This window comes from Nannobrachium achirus (assembly GCF_963921795.1).
Source record: "Nannobrachium achirus genome assembly, chromosome: 20".
Lineage (NCBI taxonomy): Eukaryota > Metazoa > Chordata > Actinopteri > Myctophiformes > Myctophidae > Nannobrachium > Nannobrachium achirus.
Window position 1 is genome coordinate 7,538,276 of NC_137827.1, and position 21,944 is coordinate 7,560,219.

Here is a 21,944-nt window from a genome sequence, read left to right on the forward strand (position 1 = left end):
CCGTCTGTCCGAGTCGCAGCTCGCGTTAAAGACTGGCTTTTGGGGAGGGGGCTGAACGGGGCTGAACGGCTGTTGATGGTGCATTCATGGCGCCTCGGAAACACAGGATAGAATGAAATACTATATGGACGAACCGATACAATCGCGGAATTTACCGATCCAGACACTCACGGTACGATCCATCACGATTTCGGCCGTCTATTGTACCGGTACACACTGAATGAACCGATTCAACCGTATCGCGGACGTTTGTATCGCGATTACGATCCGTACCGGTATATCTTCGCATCCCTAGAACACACCTGACATAACTGTGAAGCCCGTTTGTCACTTTCACAAATCGTATGCTGTATATTAGCATTTTTATGGTGTATCTACTATCTATTCTGCATCTAGCATGAGGCACATCTATTCTGCATCTAGCTTGAGGCAAAATGTTTAACAGTATCTCTGTAGCCATTAAACGAAACGGGTTTCTTACATTGATGCTCCTACATCATGCAAGCACCAGTTAAAGTTACTTTCCATCCCTCATATACTGTGTGCACAGTGCACATCCCATAACCCACACACTGCACATCATTTTGGAGCTCATATCTTTGAACGGGTAAGAGCTAGTAGTAGTACAATCCACGGAATCATCCTATTACAATTGAAACTAGAACTGCACTCTGTTGAGGTGCCAACTTGTGTCATGTACAAGTAACTAAACGCCACAGGGAGGAAGGAGGCAGGGGATGTGGAGGAATGTTGACACAGAGAGCTGAACAACCTGCTTGGGAATGAGGCAGAGTGTGAAGTAGCACACAGCCAATGAGAATGAAGTGAGGTTAACGTGGAGAGACAGACTGACTGGTCCAAGTATGTATGAATTACTGTAACTTGTTAGCGAATGAATGAGGGAGGAGAGAAATAACATGTAACTTTCTGCCTTCCGTGTTTCTACATGAACCAACGCTGTGCAGAATGGTGTTCATTTTTTAACTATTCATAACGCTGGTCTCACCATGTTAATGGGGTCTACAGGTCCAATGCTGTTGACATACACCGCTGTCTCGATCACAGTGGGCCGCACTGAAACACAGAAAGAAATAATCAATGTATTTACTGCAGTAATAGTAGCAATACCACAATGTAACTTCATTGAAACAGCAATTTTATGACTTTAAAGCAAGGGTCTTCAACAGGGTGAGGGGGGTCCTCAGAGTTACAACAGGGGGTCCTCCAAATCTCTGTGTGATAGAAACTTTTTTCTCCTTTTTTATATTAACCACTTGAACTCTAGCGTCCATATTCTGAGAACTTTAGCCAAAAATAGCAGATCTACAAGCTCACTGAGCTTGTAGATCGGCTTTTTTCGTCAACAAGGTTTGGTATAGAGGAGCTAAAAGAGCAGACAAGTACAGAGTGAAAGGTCAAGTTTATTAAGTATTGACGGTTCAAGTGGTTAAATATCTGATAACACAAATTGACATGAATCCAAAATACACTGATGATTAGTGCTTTCAAACGATGAAACTATATGGAATCTATGAAAGGGTTGTGGGGGTCCCTGCTTCATCTCTTTCTCAGCTAAGTGGTCCTTGGCCTGAGAACGTTGAAGACCCCTGGTCTACATAGTTCCTTGCCTCCTATGTCGGGCCGCAGCTTGTTGTCGTAGCCCAGCAGCAGTTTGTTGAGGATCAGGGTGACGTCGCTCTCGTAGACTTTAGGTGACAGAACCCACGTCTTATTGATGGGGACGTCCTCATAGTCTTCCTCCTCCGTTTTACTGGGCTCGATGGCTGCACTGTGGACCGCACGCACACACACACGCACGCACGCACGCACACACACAGGCACGCATGCACACACACACACACACACACACACACACACACACACACACACACACACACACACACACACACACACACACACACACACACACACACACACACACACACACACACACACACACACACACACACACACACACACGCTTGTTACATAACACCAGTAAGACTCCCTAATCGGGAGATAAGCGACCGTTGGTCGCTTATCTCCACAAATAGGCCAAAAGTTTGTTTTACCAATTATTACACTCTATGTGAACATTTACATCAACAAATCCCAAGTACTATGCAGAACGACCCATTTCAAGTTTTTAACTCATCTGCTGCCATTTAACAATACCTTCGTACTCCAATCCTGCCATGAGTCTCCATAGACTTCCATGTAATCAGTAGTGCACGGATAATGCACACCCATGCCTAGATCATGCACCACGTGTGTCCACATTGCTCACAGCTTTCAAACAAAAAAATCAGAATGGAAATCCGTTCAGGCATTCATGAGTTAACAGCCACTATGTTTTCCTATAATGTAATGGCTGCCATGCTTGAAAGATGGGGTTGCTATGGGGGTTAAACATGCGATTTTGCGATCGCTATCATGCCTACTAACGTTTTTGGGGTCCAAAAAAAAATTTGAAAAAAAAAATTTTTTGAAAAAAAAAAATTTTTTTTTTTCAAAATGGCGGCCATTCTCGGGTTCCTCGGGCGTGGCAGGGTGGGACATCGGGAAATTCTCGGGTTCCTCGGGCTTGGCAGGTACAACAATATTTAGAAAATAGGTCTACAAGCTGACAGTCCTCGTCCCTTATATTCCCATAGGTTATATGGAGATCTCAGTGTTTGTCAGTCCTTGTTCATTTATGCCCATATATGGACATCTCTATATCTACTGTAACAGTCCTTGTCCCTTTATGCCCATATATGGAGATCTCTTAACTGTAAGTCCTTGTCCCTTTTATGCCCATATATGGATATTCCTGATGTCATCAGTATATGAACATATATGGGCTTTCTGATATGCCCATATATGGAGATCTCTTAACTGTAAGCCCTTGTCCCTTTTATGCCCATATATGGATATCCCTGATGTCATCCGTATATGCCCATATATGGGCTTTCTAATATGCCCATATATGGAGATCTCTGTATCTCCATATATGGGTATAAAAGGATACTTCAGGTCTGACATCAGGTTTGTTTATATTGGGTTGCTAGGTTTGACATCACAAACTCTATGGGCCATCTGACCTAGAAATCTATATTTGGGCATAGATGACTCATCGTGACCTCATCACACGTCGACCGCACGTCACACGTGCGGTCGACCGCACGTGTGACCGACGGACGGCCGGTGGAGGTTTTCATACTAAACTGCGACCTTACGGTCGCAATTAGTCATATACTGTATAGATCAGTGGTTCTCAAACTTGGGGTCGGGACCCCAAGTAAAGTGGGGTCCCCAAATTATTTTGTGGGGTCCCCAGATGTATTTTTTTTCTCTCAATGGTAAACAAACCAACACACAGTATAAGTGTATAGGGTATCTGCACATTTCTAAAGAGACACTTTAAGGACTTTCAAGACTGTTTTAATACCAAACTGACCAAACTATCAAATATTAAGTAAGCAATAGCAATTGCTTACTTAATTGCAGTAGCAATCTACATGTAGCAATCTAGTAGCAATCTACATGCTCACAACGCCTTGCGTTGCGAGGCGTTGTGAGCATGTAGAGCTGCTATTTTTGCGACCCCTTATCTCCCACACTATTCCCGGATCAGTTTAATCTGTATCATGACACTCTAGGAATAGTTCGTTTTGATCCTCCAAATAGTTTAAACAATAAATATCCGAGAATAGTAATGGATCCATCCCATCCTCCAAGAGAATGAGCGTTCAATTGGTCTGATTGGTTTCATGGTAACCGGAGCATGATCAGAAAGAGCAATGTGTCCCATATCTGAACCATAGATGGGCTAAGCCTTTTGATATGAATATATAATCAATGTGTGTTGCTGTAGAATGAGGACGGCTATTAAATGTATATGTCTTTAGTGTAGGATTTACATTTCTCTAGACATCCAGGAGATCTACTTCCTTGATCGACCCGATCCTTGGAATACTTCTCATGTTCCTCATTGTTTAAATGTGTTTCCTGTAAATGTGCTATCTTGGGTTTTATCCTTTTTAAAAGAATTAAAAAAAATACAAAAAACACATAGAATTATGGTATAATATTACTGTTTTGACAGAGTAATCCCTTGCACAAAACTCGTCGTTACTGGGTAAAATATTACCGTAATATATTACTAAGTAAGTACGTTAATAATACTGCCCAACACTGGTCATTTCCATAGGATGGCCCTAACAGAGGTAGAGAGCTTCACAAATAGTTTGGTCGACAGCCACTTTAAACATATTTTATACTGTACTTTGGCTATTCAATTAATACAAGCGACCCTCGAGTTTCTGGGTCGCATATATACCGGTATATGCATGTGCGTGTGTGTGTGTGTGTGTGTGTGTGTGTGTGTGTGTGTGTGTGTGTGCTATATAAACTCAGCACAAAAAGAAAGAAAATTTGAATTTGTCCATTATATCTCCCCTTTAATAATACCAATTTGTATTGTGTTTTATATCATTTTTATCGTTGATTTGTCACCTTTACACCTTTTGTAAGCATCGGGCATTCGAGGCATGAGCTACACAGCCAAACGTGTGGGTAGCGCCGACCAAAGTTTTGCCAAAATGGCTTGCAATGCTGTTCTGCTGGCATTTACTCTCGTTTTGGGCATCCCTGACACTGAGCTCAAACTTAACAAAGTGTATAAATGGCCAATATGTGTTGTTTTTTATTTTCCTTATTGCTGTGAGATCATTCAATGCACCAAGTAACAAAGGTGAACACCGAAAGAACAGTATTGCAGGCCTGCCAGGCCATTTTGACCATTTTTGGAGGGGCGCTACCCACACGTTTGACTGTGTTGCTCATTCCACGAATGCCAGATCCTTACAATCTGTACCTTGTTGTAAAGGTGACAAACCAAAGATTACAATGATATCAAACACAATACCATTTGGCATAATTAAAGGGGAGATATAATGGACCGAATGTTGCTAAGTGTTGGGTTGGCGCTACCCAAACGTTTGGCTTTGGTGCTCATTCCAAGAATGCCCGATGCTTGCAAACGACCTCCTTGTAAAGGTGATAGTCAGTGCGTTTCAGGCAAAAATTGTGCACTTTATGATAGAAGCATGACATTTGGCACACAGTTAGAACAGGCCATATGGAACATTTTTGGCTATAGGGGCATCGCAGATTTGTCTTGGGAAACTTGTGGGAGCCAATCAAAGTTGGGCTCTCATAGACTTGACTATAGAGTAAAATAATTAAAAAAAAATATGCTTTAAGTAGCATGTGAGGGGTCAAACTAGGTGTTTTTCGGGATTCTGAATCCAATGCAAACATTTGTTTTGCACGAAAAACATTCCTTTCCAAGAAACGTCTGCCACAAAACTGTGAAAAGTGATGACTCATCACTAAATCATAGTTTTATTGCCAAATTATGGGGTCAGTTTTTAGGAATGTTTTTCCTGCAAAACAAATGTTTGCATTGAATTCAGAATCCCGAAAAACACCTAGTTTGACCCCTCACATGCTACTTAAAGCATATTTATTTTTGTATTATTTTACTCTATAGTAAAGTCTATGAGAGCCCAACTTTGATTGGCTCCCACAAGTTTCCCATGACAAATCTGCGATGCCCCTATAGCCAAAAATGTTCCATATGGCCTGTTCTAACTGCGTGCTAAATTCCATGCTTCTTTCATAAAGTGCACGATTCCATCAAAATACTGCCCGAAACGCCTGGACTATGATGAATCAACAATAAAAATGATATACAACACAATACAAAATGGTAGTATTAAAGGGGAGATATAATGGACGGAAGTCAAGTTTCCTTTCTTTTTGTTCTGAGTTTATATTTATTTTATTCTAGATGGGGTTCCGCAGCCTATAGCCAGATATATTGCTACATGTGCATATACAGTGTGTATAATGACAGTGCGTAGCCTATAATAGCAGGTCACAGCAAGGTGTTTCTAATAGCAGTGCTCAGCAGCCCTATAATTACTAAGGACACACCAAACTACCAGAACAGCACTAAATGATTCACTGCTGACTCCAAATAACCAGTGGTAGACAGCGTGTTAGGCACGTTCACACACAGACAACAAAGGGGGCTTGAGCCCCTGCACGTGCACACACAGACAACAAAGGGGGCTTGAGCCCCTGCCCTTTTATCTGTCTGTAAAAAGTGTCCAGACCATGAATGCAGTTTTTACGATGGTGAAAGAAACGCAAATGCCCTCTTTCCATGCCATACCTGAAGGCAGCATTCAAGAGAATTGCCTTGTCCAAAATCTCCTGAACTTGAATGCAGCGTCTTACATTGACAGAATTGCCCTCTCTGTGTAGAAATCCATACCGTTACGCCACATCTCCAGTATTGATTTGATAATGCTTAGTTCAGTGTGATATCAAGCACCGAAAATAGCCGACCTCCAAGCTCACAACATGACGCAGCGCGATACATTGAGAACTTGGAGGGCTGCTACAGTATTTTTGATATTTTAAAGTTCCCTTTTAATAATGTCTGCCCCTGCCTCTCTAACATTCTCTGCACGTCCTTGCAAATTATACACTACAGAAGTAAACATTCTAGTATTCAAATGTATTATGTACATGTTTTTTAACCCATTAAAACTGGGAAAGCACACTTATTTTAGATTTGAACCATTTGAACCATCATTTTATATTTTGGCTATTCAAAGATAGCAGATATAGCTCATAGCGAAAGATCCTCTATCTTGAAAGATCATGAAAATGTGTGCACATATTTTAAAAGGCTTATATATTTTTACTCAGATTTTAGCTTCTTGGGGGTCCCCAGAAGAGAAGATTTATGCATGCAAAAAAGTGTTTTACAGTACAGTAATACAGTTTATACAGTATGTTTGCACAATCTGTGAACAGCCAACATTATAAATGGATAAAAGGCTTGTGTTGCTATATTAACTACATTTTGCTGGGGACCCCCTGGAACCCAGGGAGTCCTGCAGGTCGCCGGACCCCATGCTGAAGACCCATGGTCAGGGGTCTTCAACGTTTTCAGACCAAGGACCCCTTAGTTGAGAGAGAGATGAAGCAGGGACCCCCACAACCTGTTCATAGATTCCATATACCGTATTTTCCGGACTATAAGGCGCACTTAAAAGCCTTTAATTTTCTCAAAAAACTACAGTGCGCCTTATATATGGATCATTCATTGACATTGACATTCCCTTTAGCACAGCTCCATCTGTTGGATGCATAACGCAACGGTAGCGTCTGTTATGTGCGCCTTATAGTCAGGTGCGCCTTATATATGAAAACAGTTTGAAAATAGACCATTCATTGACAGTGCGCCTTATAGTCAGGTGCGCCTTATAGTCCAGAAAATACTGTAGTTCCATTGTTCGACAGCACAATCATCAGTGTATTTTGGATTCATGTCAATTTGTGTTTTCAGATATTTAACCACTTGAACCGTCAATACTTAATAAACTTGACCTTTCACTCTTTATGCCCTCTAAAGCTCTTTGCCGAAAATAGTCAATGTATGAGCAGCGAGACGTTGTGAGCTTGTATATCTGGTAGTTTTGTCTAAAGTTCTCAGAATATGGACGCTAGGGTTCAAGTGGTTAATATAAAAAAGAAGGAAAAAAAAGTTTCTATCACACAAAGATTTGGAGGACCCCCTGTAGTAACTTTGGGGACCCCCTAGGGGTCCCGGACCCTGTGCTGAAGACCCCTGGTCTAGGTGGTTGATGTAAGCTTAGAGGTCTGTACTGAACACAATGAGCTGCGCTGCCTCTCCAGTTACACTGAGAATAGACTGAAGCAAGCTTAGGAGAAGTGCTCTGTTGCAAGTACAAGTCCCTTAGGGTGCCCTCACACCAAAATACCTATGAGAGTGGAATCCGCGTTCCGTCAATGCATTTCAATGATAAGGGAGTGTTTTTTGCAGAAATCCTCTGCTGGCATGAAACCGCTTCACTCTCATTGAAATGCATTTGCAGAACGCGGATTCCACTCTCATGGGTACTTTGGTGTGAGGGCACCCTTATTCCATATTTACTTTGAGTAAAAGTACTTTGGTGTGAGGGCACCCTTATTCCATATTTACTTTGAGTAAAAGTACTTTGGTGTGAGGGCACCCTTATTCCATATTTACTTTGAGTAAAAGTACTTTGGTGTGAGGGCACCCTTATTCCATATTTACTTTGAGTAAAAGTACAAAAGTATTGACACAGCAGTAGTCATGCGCAACATTGGACTGAATTATAAGGCTGCCTGAAAATCTAGTAATCAAATCAAAATCTAAGCTGTCAAATGATTAAACAGTAGGCTGCATCAAGGGTCTTCAACAGCGGGTCTGGGACCCCTAGCTGGTCCTCAGAGTTGCTACAGGGGGTCCTTCAAATCTTTGTGTGGTAGAAACCTTTTTTTGCCCTTTTCATATTAACCACTTGAACCCTAGTGAACATATTCTGAGAACTTTATCCCAAAAATAGCAGATCTACAAGCTCACAACTCCTCGCGCTGCCAGGCGTTGTGAGCTTGTAGATCGGCTATTTTCGGCAAAGAGGTTTGGTGTAGAGGGTGAAAAGAGCAGACTGTACAGGATGAAAGAAAGGTCAAGCTTATGAAGTATTGACGCCTTGACGGTTCAAGTGGTTAAATATCTGAGAACACAAATTGACATGAATCCAAAATACACTGAGGATCGTGCTGTCAAACGATGAAACTATGGAATCTATGAACAGGTTGTGGGGGGTCCCTGCTTCATCTCTCTCTTAATTAACTAAGGGGTCCTTGCCCTGAAAACGTTGAAGACCCCTGGGGCTACAATATTTGCCTCGAGGTGAGCTGGAGGAGAAAAGTATTGGAAAATGGACCATACTGAAGTCATTATTGAAGCAATTATACACAGTACAGTACACATACGTACACATACGCGCGCACACACACACACACACACACACACACACACACACACACACACACACACACACACACACACACACACACTGTATGTATATATAACCTATATAACCTATATATACTGTATCATGCAAGGGACATTCAGTATGTTGAAAGCAAAGGTTACAGAGCTATAAGATGAATATGTCACCTAGATGAATTTCCCAAGGTTGCCACCTGAATTCACAGGGACACTTATACAGCTACAAGGATGCTCAGTGCATCACAACCCGTCACACCACTTTAAGTCTACTGCATGTCGACTATTTGAAAATAACTGATCTACAATGTGTTCCAATGCAAGGCGTTGTGAGCTTTGTGTAGATGTTATTGTAATATAGATAGATAGATACCTTTATTATCCCAAGGGGGAAATTTAGTATAATATAGCCATAGGGGGTCCCTGGCAAATAGTCTACTACATTCCGCGGACAAATACATAGTCATTAATCTTGGTGCTTCTTGACATTTTTCAGAAGAACCACTGGCTGACACAGTAAGACGCAAGAAGAGATTCACACCACATTGCTATTTATAGTCCTATAGGCTATAAAACGCTCAGTCAGTCCTCCTAACGCCACAGACTGCATGTTGAGCACAAAACAAAAGACCCGCACTGTCACATCTGCAACCATTTGTTGTCATGCACAGCTGTATACGTGCGTGCGGTGTATGTGTGTGTGTGTGTGTGTGTGTGTGTGTGTGTGTGTGTGTGTGTGTGTGTGTGTGGGGGGGGGGGGGGGGTCTCATAGCTAATAAAGCCCCGCATCCATGCGTGTTAAAAGAAAAGGAAAGGAACTCACCATAGTCCGAGCACACAGAAGAAGAGCAGCACGCAGGGATTCACCGCAATGTTGCGTGTTCTCATCATCATCCTCCTCGCTCCTCTGGTCACCTTCATGATCGGCAAACAGCCACGCACGGCACGGCACGGCACGGTGTGCGGGGTTGGTGGTGGTGGGTGAAGGCAGTGCGGTGCGGTGTGATGCGGGACGATCGGTTTAATGAGGAGGACAGTCAGCGATCCAAAATGACAGGAAAGGATCCAACCAAGAGGGAGAGAGAGAGAGAGAGAGAGAGAGAGAGAGAGAGAGAGAGCTGCAGATGTGTGGACGCGGCGTTGTGCTGCCGCTGCTGCTGATGTTGATGATATTATGATGATTGATGATCAGTCAGACTCAGTGTTCTGTGGAAGCGTTGCAGTGTTGCTGCCGGCCGCTTTCACACACAGCACTGATCATCTCAGCTGTGCGTGGCTACGCGGTGGAAATGCTCCGCCTTCAATCATTGAACCCTCTTCCCACGAGTCAAGGCTACATACTAGACTACACGTGGAACCAAATGGACTCGTGGACGTGGTGTGTAGCCTACTAGGCTACACTCTCGCTTTTAACTGTGATGAATTGAATGAACACTGAGGATGGCCATTATAAATCCTGTTTTCATTTGTTACATGATCATCATGTCTAAACTCTGGTGCCATCTTCTCTGCCATCTCCAGGCTTGCCAACACTCCTGAATTTGGCATGAGTCTCCTGAATTTTGACCCCAGCATCTCCTGCCATGCTCATGAATTGTCATTTCTTCTGTCCTGTATTGGGCGATTTCTGTGGCTTTGCGTGGAAACATGTCATTGTCTCCACCAGCCACCCATTTTTTTTTACAGTGCTCCTTCAGATTTTTTCCAAAAATAACACAAATCAGTAGTATCTCTCATCAAGTCAGGTCATCAACATCTGTCCCATCTAGCGCCACCACCAGGCTGATTTTTGCAAAACACATGTTTGGACACTGCTCCTACAGATGAAAAGATGAGTCAACAGGATAAAAAAGGGTGTTTTTGATTAATCTATCATAGTTAAAATGGAGTTTGAAGTTACAGTGGGTTTTAAGTGAATGTAGCCTACTAGTTACTTTACACCAACGTGTAAGTGAAACATTTTAGCATGATTAAACACACACACACACACACACACACACACACACACTACACACTACACACACACACACACACACACACACACACACACACACACACACACACACACACACACACACAACACACACACACACTACACACACACACACACACACACACACACACACACACACACACACACACACACACACACACACACAACTCTGACATGTAACACATGAAGACAGGGCTTTAACAGTGTGAATGAGTCACAGTGGACATGCAGCTGCTGCTGGCAACATGGGACACAAACACACCTTTAATGCTGATGTGAAGAGGCGTTGAGGAGGGAGACACTGCAGGGTTTAAGAGGATATTATTATGAAGGCTCAGAATAATAATCTGCAAATCGTACCCGTTCCACAGCCATATTTGAACCAGGGTCTCCTGTGCAAGTGCTGATAATTATGTATTTATTACGTTATTATATATCATTCATTCTTTTCTTATTAATTTAATGTATTTATTATACCAGGAGGTCCCCAGGCCCCAGCTAAATGTGTTTATATAGCGTAATAATCAACACGCTCTAAATAACGATCATAGATATGTAGCCTACAGACTAAGCAAGCACTATAGAACGCCCTAAAGGCAAAAAGCACTGAGACCACATGAGACTGGCACAATATGGCCATATAAATGGGCATTCATAGATATGAGCTTATAGTAAGGGGAACATAAGAAAATGTGCGAAGTAAATCGTTACCAAGAAATGTCTTCACCAATGTGTTTCTAAAGGTGTGTAATAATATGTACTAAAAGGTTGAAATTCAACTCCCGGGGGAAACCTCATAAAAAAATGATTTGTGTTTATTGTGTCCCATTAACTCTACTATACAGGAAAAAAATACAAAACATACATCTGCTTTAAGTAACATGTGAGGGGTCGAACTAGGGTTTTTTCATGATGCTGAATCCATTCCAAGCATTTGTTTTGTACGAAAAACATTCCATGGCCGACAAATGGCCCCCACAAAACAGTGAAAAGTGATGATTCATCACTAAACCATCGTTTTGTGGGTCCGACTTTAGCCCAAGGAATGTTTTTCGTGCAAAACAAATGCTTGCATATTATTACACACCTTTAGAAACACATTGGTGAAGACATTTCTTGGTAGCGATTTACTTCGCAGATTGGTCAAATATCTTATAAAATCCCCTTACTATTAACACTTCGCCAGCCGAAATTTCTATTATTGTATTATGATCTGAGACATATAATATTATGTTTATAAACATGAGCCCGCTCCCCCTCCTTGTTGGACAACGGCTTTGTTTTTTCTTTGTTTTCGTTCCCCCGGTCATTAGCTCACCATGAATATCTGGATCTCCATTGGCATATAGCGGCGGTTTTGGCCGAGGCATCTTCTCCCTGTGCGTTTCGCGTGCGCGATCCGTGCGCATATAATCCAAGCATATGGTCCAGGTATGACTGAACAGTCGATATGAGCATTTTCGCTAGCTTAGCCCTTAGCACTTCAGCATGCTAATGTTATCGTCTAAACAGAAAATGGACGGCTGCTGGGAAGCTTTTGCAGGGAATGGACCTGACGTGAATTCCGCCGATTTTCAGATAAGAATCATTTATTTCGTTTTTAATGACCCAGTACGGTAAAAGACGGCACAGCTGTGACGTCCTTGCTCAGATGTCCAGTATATTCCGGTTTTAATATGGGCATCTCCATACGGCTGGCAAAGTGTTAATATTGATGACATCATAGGGATCTCCATATATGGGCATATTACGAAACCAAATGGTTGCGAATGTCAGGTCGTAAGTTACTAGGAAAAGCTTCACCGGCTGTCTGTCTATCCGTCTGTCTGTCCGTCATGTCACACTTTTGCCCTACTCATACGATATCTCCGCCACCGTTGCCCCTATCCATGCCAAACTTTGCACACACACTCCTTGGATGGCAACTCACAACCTCCACAACCACAACCTCATTTCTCACTTTAAGTTGCTATAAGCAGTTTTCTGCTGACATAAGCAAGAAACATGCGATTGCTTATTTTTATTTTCAATTTTTATTTTATTATATTCAGACGGCTAACCGTGCTTCCTAAAGAAATGTTGTGTCTGTGACGATCTGTGAGAAGTTCTATCATTGGTCGATAGAACTGACAGCCTGCCAAATAAGCACACCAATCAAGACCGCCTCTTGTTCAGATTGGTTGACCTGTCCGTCAATCCATTTAGCCCCGGTCGGTTGGTTCATGCACCAATGAGCTGCTAGAGACAGAGCTTCTTAGAGATAAAATAATAGTTTTGGAGGCAGACTGCGACTTCTCCATCAGTCAAGGCATGTACTTTGTTCAGTAATCCTATAATAACATTGTTTTGTTTTTTGATTTATTTAAAGTTGTACCATGTAACTATTTTTATAAAACAAATCTTAAAATGGTCCTAGCTGTTAAATCGCTAAAGTTTTAGAACCCCCTCTCCATTATTTTCAGCTTCTAAAGCTTTCTCTTTATATGTTTTCTATGATCCCTGCCCGGGACCGGTTTTCGCGCAAAAATTGCGTCATCACACTACCGGCCAATCACAGCGAGGGTTATACACTGCCGGCCAATCACAGCGCAGAACATACACTGCCGGGCTCTCTGGTGGGTTTAGGAAACACGCCTTCAGGAAGTACACTGCAGTGTTTACACTGGAGGAGTCTAGCATGTAACTCCCCAACAGCTGCTCGTAGAAGGACACGGGAGACCTCATTGAAAGCGTCTCGGCGAGGCGAGGCGGACGCGATGGTCTGACGGCCGGTCCGGACGAAAAAAGCAAACGCGACCGCGGTTTGCTATACTGCTACAGACCACCAGTTGAGCAACTTACACAGTATAGCTTTAATTTTTCTTTTTCTTTTTTTGGATGCATCAGTCATGGCTGCCAGTTCCCACCTGATGTCGTGTGGGAGTTCTGACTGCCCCAGACCGTACTGAATAACTGCTAGCTTGCAGAGCGTCTTAAGACTAGGACTCAAGTCTAGGATGTACAGGTCATCGTTGGGTGTGAAGACTCTTGTATATCCTCCAAAGACGATGGCACGACTTCCCACCATGCAACAGCAGTCTGTCCTCCAAAATGAGTCATTAACCTTGAGCTTAACCTCCTTCCAGGAGAAGGTCTCTGGACTGAACTTCCACACATTGCAGATTACAGTTTTAGAGTCTTCATCACTCCAGTTCCGACCACCACATATGTACAGCTCTCCTTTGAAGGCAAATGCTGAATGATCAAAGCGTTCTTCTGGAAGATGCTTTGCAGAAGGAATGTCCAGCCAGCAGTCGGTCTCTGTGTCAAACACTCTGATGTTGTTGTAGAGGACTTGCCTGTCCCCTGCACCCCCAAATACAAACATCTTTGTTCCGATGATGGTGGCTGAGTGACCTGCTGAAGCAAAAGGAAGAGTGCCTCCAGTGTTAATTAAGGACCAGACCATCGTGGTGGTGTCCAGCTTGTAGAAGTCATTAAAGAGATCATCATCAGTCCATCCTCCATGGATATACATAACCTTCCCCAACACACAGGCTGAGTGACCCAAACACCCCTCTGGAACGGTCCCAGAAACCCTAGTCATGATCCATTTGTGGGCGTTGACATCAAATGCATCAAGCACGTTGTTGCAAAGCCCATGCTTATTCCATCCTCCCCAGAGGTAGACGGTGTCTTCAATGATCACAGCTGTGTGGCCACAGCGACTACAGGGAACCACAGGAGGAAGTCCTCCTGTTGTAGTCGTCACAGGGGGCAACGTCCTCCATCTCAGAGACACTGTGTTGAAGACGTACACTTTGATTTGAGTTTTCCAATCGCTACCTCCAAATGAGTACACTTTGTGTCCCACCAATACTCCCACCGATACAGCAAGACCATGGGTGATATCTGGGGCTCCTCGCAGCTTCACTGTACAGTGCATTATTTGACAGACCAGCAGCAGCAACACTGGTTTAATCAATACTTTTACCACCTTGCTCTGTAAAACAGTCTTATTGAACAATGCCACTATTTATATAGGAGGCCAGTCTATGATGTCAGTATGATGTCACTTAGTGTGTCGTCATAGAAATGGAAGGCAGGTCGGCCAGCCTCTGATGTCACTCTGACTCAGCCATAACCATATAAGGAGTTCCCAATGCAGCTGCCAGGGGCGTCACACCAAATTCTGGGCCCTGGGTACAAGGATTCACTGCGGGCCCCCCATGAATGTTAACTACTGAAAAATAGCAGATATACAAGCTCACAGCGCGGCACCGAGTGCCGCGCTGCAAGCTTGTAGATCTGCTATTTTTGAAAAAATCGTGAAAATGTGTGCCAAGAAACCTCTGTTTTCATGTCAGTGATGCTCAAACTTTTTCATGTGAAGGACCCCCCCCCCCCCCCATCTCAAAATATTTAGTTCCAGGGACCCCCCAGAAGCAACATTTTTGTTACAAATGTTCACTAAAAAAATACATATATTCAAAGATTTGCGCACATTTTCACGACTTTTCAAAAATAGCAGATCTACAAGCTCTCAGCGCGGCACTCGGTGCCGCGCTGTGAGCTTGTATATCTGTTATTTTTCAATAGCTAAAGTTACTAGGGCCCCTCCACCTTGGGCCCTGGTAACTCAGTCCCACTTTCCTACCCCTTGTGACGTCCCTGCAGCTGCACCCAAGTTTGCCCCTATCCATGCCAAACTTTGCACACACACTCCTTGGATGGCAACTCACAACCTCCACCCCTCATTTCTCACATGGCCCTCTTCTAGCGCCACCATCGGGCCGATTTATGCAAAGCACATTTTTGGACACTGCTGCTACAGATTTTGGCCTAAAATCTCGCAAAGTGGTACACAGTATCTCTAAAGTCATGTCATCAACATGGGTCTGTCCCATTTCCCATATTCCCTTCTAAAGTTTGTGTATGCGACCTGGCGGTCGCTTATCTCCCGATCCCGATCAGGGAGTCTTACTGGTCTAGACGTTTTAAGGTTGTAACATAAATTAAAACACAGGGATGCTGAGCATTGGATGAGCAAGTGAAGGAGTCAACACAGATTAAGAGCAAGAAAAGGTGCAGGTGTTTTTTACACTTCTTTTATAAGTCAAGTATTTACAAATATTTACAAATTCAAAATGTATGTGTAGACATACAATAGAGAAAATACACTACCTATGGACACGGTGTTGCCAAAATAACAAACCTTTCCAGTGTTCGGGCAGAAGTGATCAAAAAGGCACGTCATCAAACAAAGTATATACAGCTCACTGGCCAGCAATTGGTAACAGCTCTTTCCTCTCCCACAGTTCTACATTAACTAATTTTAGAGCAATGGCAGGTCTCCCTCTTAAAGGCTAAGCCCCTCCAACTGGACCGTACCAATTCTGAATCGATTCCACGATACATAAACCAGTCTCTTTCCATGTCCAAAGACAATAAACATTTAAAGATTCATCACATCTCAAATAATTCACATATCTCAATAATTATTCACATCATATTGGCATTCACATCATTAGGCCACAATTCACCCAAACCCACAGTTGGTATGTTTCAGCATTCAGGTAAAGAGGTCTAACTGAGCACAGGTGTGCATGAACACTCCCTTCAATGGAGTCCATACCACCTATTAATCAGCCAATATATCAATATCCACAAATCACATTCTCTATAAATACAGTGAAACTCAAACTTTACCCTGTGTTGTGAAATAATTAGTTAAAAATCACACCCAATGTGAAGTGAGCGGTGGTCGTGCTTGAATAACGTCTTCATCAATTGGTAATTGGTGATGTAATACAGGCTACACACAAACACATTGCTATGGCAAAACGCTGAGGAAAAAGACTAGGATATAGGTCTAGGATGTAATTGGTGATGTAATATGGCTACACACAGACACATATTGCTATGGCAAAACGCTGAGGAAAACACATTGCTATGGCAAAACGCTGGGGGAAAGTGGCTACAGATAGCGCTGAGGAAAATTGGTGATGTAATGTGATGTAATATGGCTACACGCAGACACATATTGCTATGGCAAAACGCTGAGGAAAACACATTGCTATGGCAAAACGCTGAGGGAAAGTGGCTACAGACACACGCACAGCCACTCTTAGGAGTAGCCTGGTTAATAAACCAGACTGCACAACACCACCCCCTGTTGGTAGTGGTGGTGTTGTGTAAAACGAAGTGTGTGATAGAGTCTGACGCTTGCAGTCAGGCTATCTTAGGAGCGGTTTACCACCGCTCAAAAATTGGGAAAACAAACTGCAATATACTAAAGTCCAGTCAGTGGCAAGGTGTATTGCCACAGACTGGTTTGGAGAGACTGAGGTGGGTGGAGCCCAGCCTTTTATAGACAGCAGGTGGTGATGATTGGATGAGTAATGGTCAGGTAATGGTTTGATTGACAGCTGATGAGGTGGTGACTTCAGACCTGAGAGTAGGACAGAGGAAAGAGAGACAGGAGGAGGGGAGGAGGAAGACACGGAAATACCAGACAAACCTACGTGGAACGTAACAGGGCATGAATTAAATATCAAGGAATTCCAACGTAAAAAAGACCGTAAAAGGTCTTATTTGGGATGTTCCTTTTAGGCAGGGTGTTTAACTGTACTTGTAGCCGGGGAGCCACTGGGCCAAAATGAGAGAGGACCTGTGATGTCATGACATACTCCAAATTTGTGTTTGTCCTATTAATTTGGTCAATAAGGTACACAGAATGAGAGGCCTGCTCTGCCGGAAATCCTGCGAAAAAAAGTTTCCCATTGACTTCACTATACTACATTTGAGGGGTCAAACTAAGGGTTCTTCATGATTCTGAATCCATTGCAAGCATTTGTTTTGCATGAAAAACATTCCTTGGGCTAGATTTCAGCCTCTCAAACCTGTGAAAAGTGATGAGTCATCACTTTTCACCGTTATTTTGGTCCGTTTTCTAGCCCAAGGAATGTTTTTCATGCAAAACAAATGCTTGCAATGGATTCAGAATCATCAAGAATCCCTAGTTTGACCCCTCACATGCTACTTAAAGCATATTTTTTTGGTGTGTTTCTTTCCTTTATATTGAAGTCGATGGAGTGAATATACAAATGGCCATAACTTTTTTTCGCAGGATTTCCGGCAGAGCAGGCCTCTCATTCTGTGGACCTTGATGACCAAATTAATAGAAAAAACAAAAATTAAAAGTATGTCATGACATCACAGGTAACATCCTATTCTTTGAGCTTTTGGGCCTGTGGCTCCCCGGCTATTGTAGATGATTAGACTGTGGAACCGCCTGACCCAACTGCCAGAAGGGAGGCTTACAAAAATTGTATTTAATTGCAATAGAACAGGTAACTATCCATGGATAAGAGAAGTTTCTTTAATTTTTTCAATTTCTGATTTAAATTTATATTTCATGAATAATCTCCAATGTAATATAAATACGGTTAAATATAAATTGTCAATATTACACCAGGATCAATGGAGGGTGGATATCTGTAAAAAAGCAAAGTTAAGAAATTATATTCAATTTAAAGATGACTATATAACGGAATCCTATGTTTTATTTAACTTAAAGAGAGGACAGCGGTCCCTCTGTGCCCAGTTGAGAACTGATGCATTACCTCTGGCAGTTGAGGTGGGTAGGTATACTGGTATTCCTGAGGAGCAGCGTTTTTGTGTTCTTTGTGATCTAGGAGTTGTGGAGGATGAGTTTCATTTTGTTTTTCACTGTCCGCTGTATCATGACTTAAGAAATGTCTTATTTGAAAAAATGCAAGCCAAGAATCCAGATTTGTTTTGGATATCTGAATGTTCCATGTTACGCTGGCTGTTCACTAAGGAAGTTTTTGTTTTAGCAAAATTCATAGAGAAGGCATGGCAGTTGCGTTGGAGAACATTGTATCCGTAAATAACGGCATGGACAATCATTACGTTTTTCTTTTGCATTTTTTTTGTGTGGTTTATCTTGGTGTATGTATGTACTATGTTTGTGAGTGTCTTGTAAGCCCGTATGGCAGGGGTCCTCAAATACAAATCTTGAAGGTCCACAAATATTTTTTTGGGGTCTGGGTCCGGGGGAAAAAAATAAAATAATAAACATATATATCCGCTTATTTTTATGTCGGTCAATCTTCGTATGGGCTGGGCATCGTTTGGTGCAGGACACTTTAATAAAAACCTCTATCTATCTATCTATCTATCTATCTATCTATCTATCTATCTATCTATCTATCTATCTATCTACCTATCTATCTATCTATCTATCTATCTATCTATGTACTGTACTACTTTTTTTTTTTTTTTTTTTTCATTCAAATATTTTTTATTTTTATATTAAACATCAACATCAACAAATATATATAAGCATAAATAAAATACCAATACACATATACATAATAAAAACAAAAACAAAAGAAAACGGCAGTCGAGCTAAGCTAATCGGACAACACCCCTTCAATTCTTAGATATACATTAGTAGTGATCGTTTAAATCGTAATGCATACGTAATGATTCTATCCTAACTGGACCCTCCCCTAAACAATGTCCCCCCCGGCAAACCCTTGATATACAGAAAGAAATAGTCCCACATTAAATGGAATTTGCCTTTAACATCGTTCCTTCTGGCGATCATATACTCATACGATGCAGTCTCGGTCATTAGTTTAGTCCAGTCTGTGAGCCCTGGCGTTACAGAGCTCTTCCAATTTCTCAAAATAATCCTTGATGCTGTGATAGGCCTGCTGTGATGATTGCCTGTTGTCCCCTGGTGACTCCCTGTGGTAAACCTGTGGTATCTCCTAAGAGACAAAGCCCTGGGGACTCTGGTAGACTCACACCCACCCAGTCACCCAGTTTACCGAGCACTTCTCTCCAGAAGGGTAATACCACCGAACAGTCCCAAAAGGCATGTAAGAAGGTTCCATCCTCTCCCTTGCATTTCCAACATCTTTTGTCTTCGATCAGACCCATCCTAAAAAGCTTTACAGGGGTATAGTAGTATCTGTGAATAATTTTGTAGTGGGTAAATTTACTCCTAATATCCCTTGTGGCCCATCCCACATTGGATACTAGACGCCGCCATTTCTCTTCACTTATTTCCAAATTTAGATCTATTTGCCAAATCAGTCTTAGATTGTCAGTTTTCACATTTTGTACTTCCATTAAACTTTGATAGAATGTTGAAGCTCTATGCAATCTAGGCGGCAACTCAAAATCGCTTTCTATCATATTAGCTTCTTCTATATCCCTGTTAAGCTTGAACACACTTTTCACACTGCTCCTTAATTGAAAATATTTCCACAGTTCTCCCTTCCCCACCAGATTATATTGTTTTACTAACTCCTGATATGACATGAAATTTCCCTCCTTATACAAATCATCAATCACATCTAAACCATTCCTCTGCCATGACTCCCAGCAAAAAGAGTGTTTACCTATCAAGATACGCGGATTATTCCATATAGATGAGTAACCTTGTTTGTATTGTGATTTCTGTACTACTTTTCTGTGGTATTGACTATACTTTTTGTCTAATAAAATAATCAATCAATCTGGACGGGGAGGGCCTGATAACATTTACATCAAATATCTAAATATTGAATCAAGCTAATTAAAACCCGTTCAGGGTGTTCCCAAAAGCCTGATGATAAAATGACCAAAAAAGTGAAATATCCTTTTAAAGCACAACATGATGGTGAAAGTAATAATGCGTTCCTGGTCTAAATGGGTTAAACCAAGGGTCTTCAACAGGGGGTCTGCGACCCCTAGGGGGTCCTCACAGTTACTACAGGTGGTCCTCCAAATCTTTGTGTGATTTTCTTTTATATTAACCGCTTGCACCCTAGCATCCATATTCTGAGAACTTGAGCCAAAATCAGCAGATCTACAAGCTCACAACGCTTCGCGCTGCGAGGCGTTGTGAGCATGTAGAGGGAAAAAGAGCAGACCAAGTACAGAGTGAAAGGTCAAGTTTATTCCACCATCAGGCCGATTTTTACAAGCCACCTGACGGTCACTTATCTCCCGATTTAGGGAGTCTTACTGGTTAAGTATTGACAGTTCAAGTGGTTAAATATCTGAAAACACACATTGACATGAATCCAAAATACACTGGCGATTGTGCTGCCAAACAATTAAACTATTATGGAATCTAGGAACAGGTTGTGTGGGTCCCTGCTTCATCTCTCTCTCAACTAGGGGTCCTTGGCCTGAAAATGTTAGATCCTTGGGTTAAACTTCTTCATGTCTGAGGAACAGCTTCCAGCTCCACGTGCCACTGTGATGTCATCATTGTGTGCTTGGGGGGGGGGGGGGGGGCTTCATAGCGTGCCACTGTGATGTCATCAGTGTGTGCCCGGGGGTCTTCGCAGCCTGCCCACGCCGTGGTTTCACATCGGCAGCCATTCTCATCAAACGCGTGCAGGTTTGGATACACGCCATGGTTCTCACACGGTGTGTCTCAAAGTGTAAAGATCTCCTCTGCCCTTTTCCTCCTCACGTGTGCTTTGAAGAGCCTTTGCTTGTAAGTGTTCATGTTTTAGTTGTACTTGTATACTGTTGCATTTCTGTATTTTGTGCGAATGTGCATTTTAATACTGCACACAATCTTATCGTCATTAATGTGCGCCCCCAAGCACCATGTCTCATGCATACAGTATGTATATATGTTGACTTGTTTCTTTTTTGTCATTTTCTAAAAACTTTAGGTAAGTCTAAATCGTCAAATTAGCTGGAACTCCCTAAGGTCGCTACTCAACCATAGGGATTTGGTTATGTGTGTACAGGTTTGTAGCTAGAGTTTGTAGTATACACTACAGTATATGCATGTACTTTGTGTACTTTATTGTATGTATATTATATTTAAGCATATTTATTGAACATATTATTGTATAATGTTTGTATTTTATTTTGTATAATATGTATACTTATGTCTGATTTTATTAATTAGGGGAAGGTCTTCACAAGCCTCTTTGCTTCTTAACTTCTTCACAATATGTCATAGAAATGTACTTTTTCTTGTTTAACTATGTGCTAATAAATAAATAAATACGTCATCCAGCCCAACCT

At 42.1% G+C, this 21,944-nt stretch overlaps 1 protein-coding gene across 1 annotated transcript in view; it reads right to left on the minus strand.

Moving 5' to 3' along the window:
- gabrg1 (gamma-aminobutyric acid type A receptor subunit gamma1) overlaps positions 1–14,262 on the minus strand; it is a gene marked incomplete at both ends in the record, with an annotated part of 29,175 nt that extends 14,913 nt beyond the window's left edge. Inside the window, 3 exons of the mRNA XM_080750312.1 lie at positions 1,007–1,074; positions 1,617–1,789; positions 13,898–14,262. Coding sequence (XP_080606438.1) covers positions 1,007–1,074; positions 1,617–1,789; positions 13,898–14,262 — 606 coding nt within the window. The remainder of the gene's footprint in view (positions 1–1,006; positions 1,075–1,616; positions 1,790–13,897) is intronic.
- Positions 14,263–21,944: the final 7,682 nt, after the last annotated feature.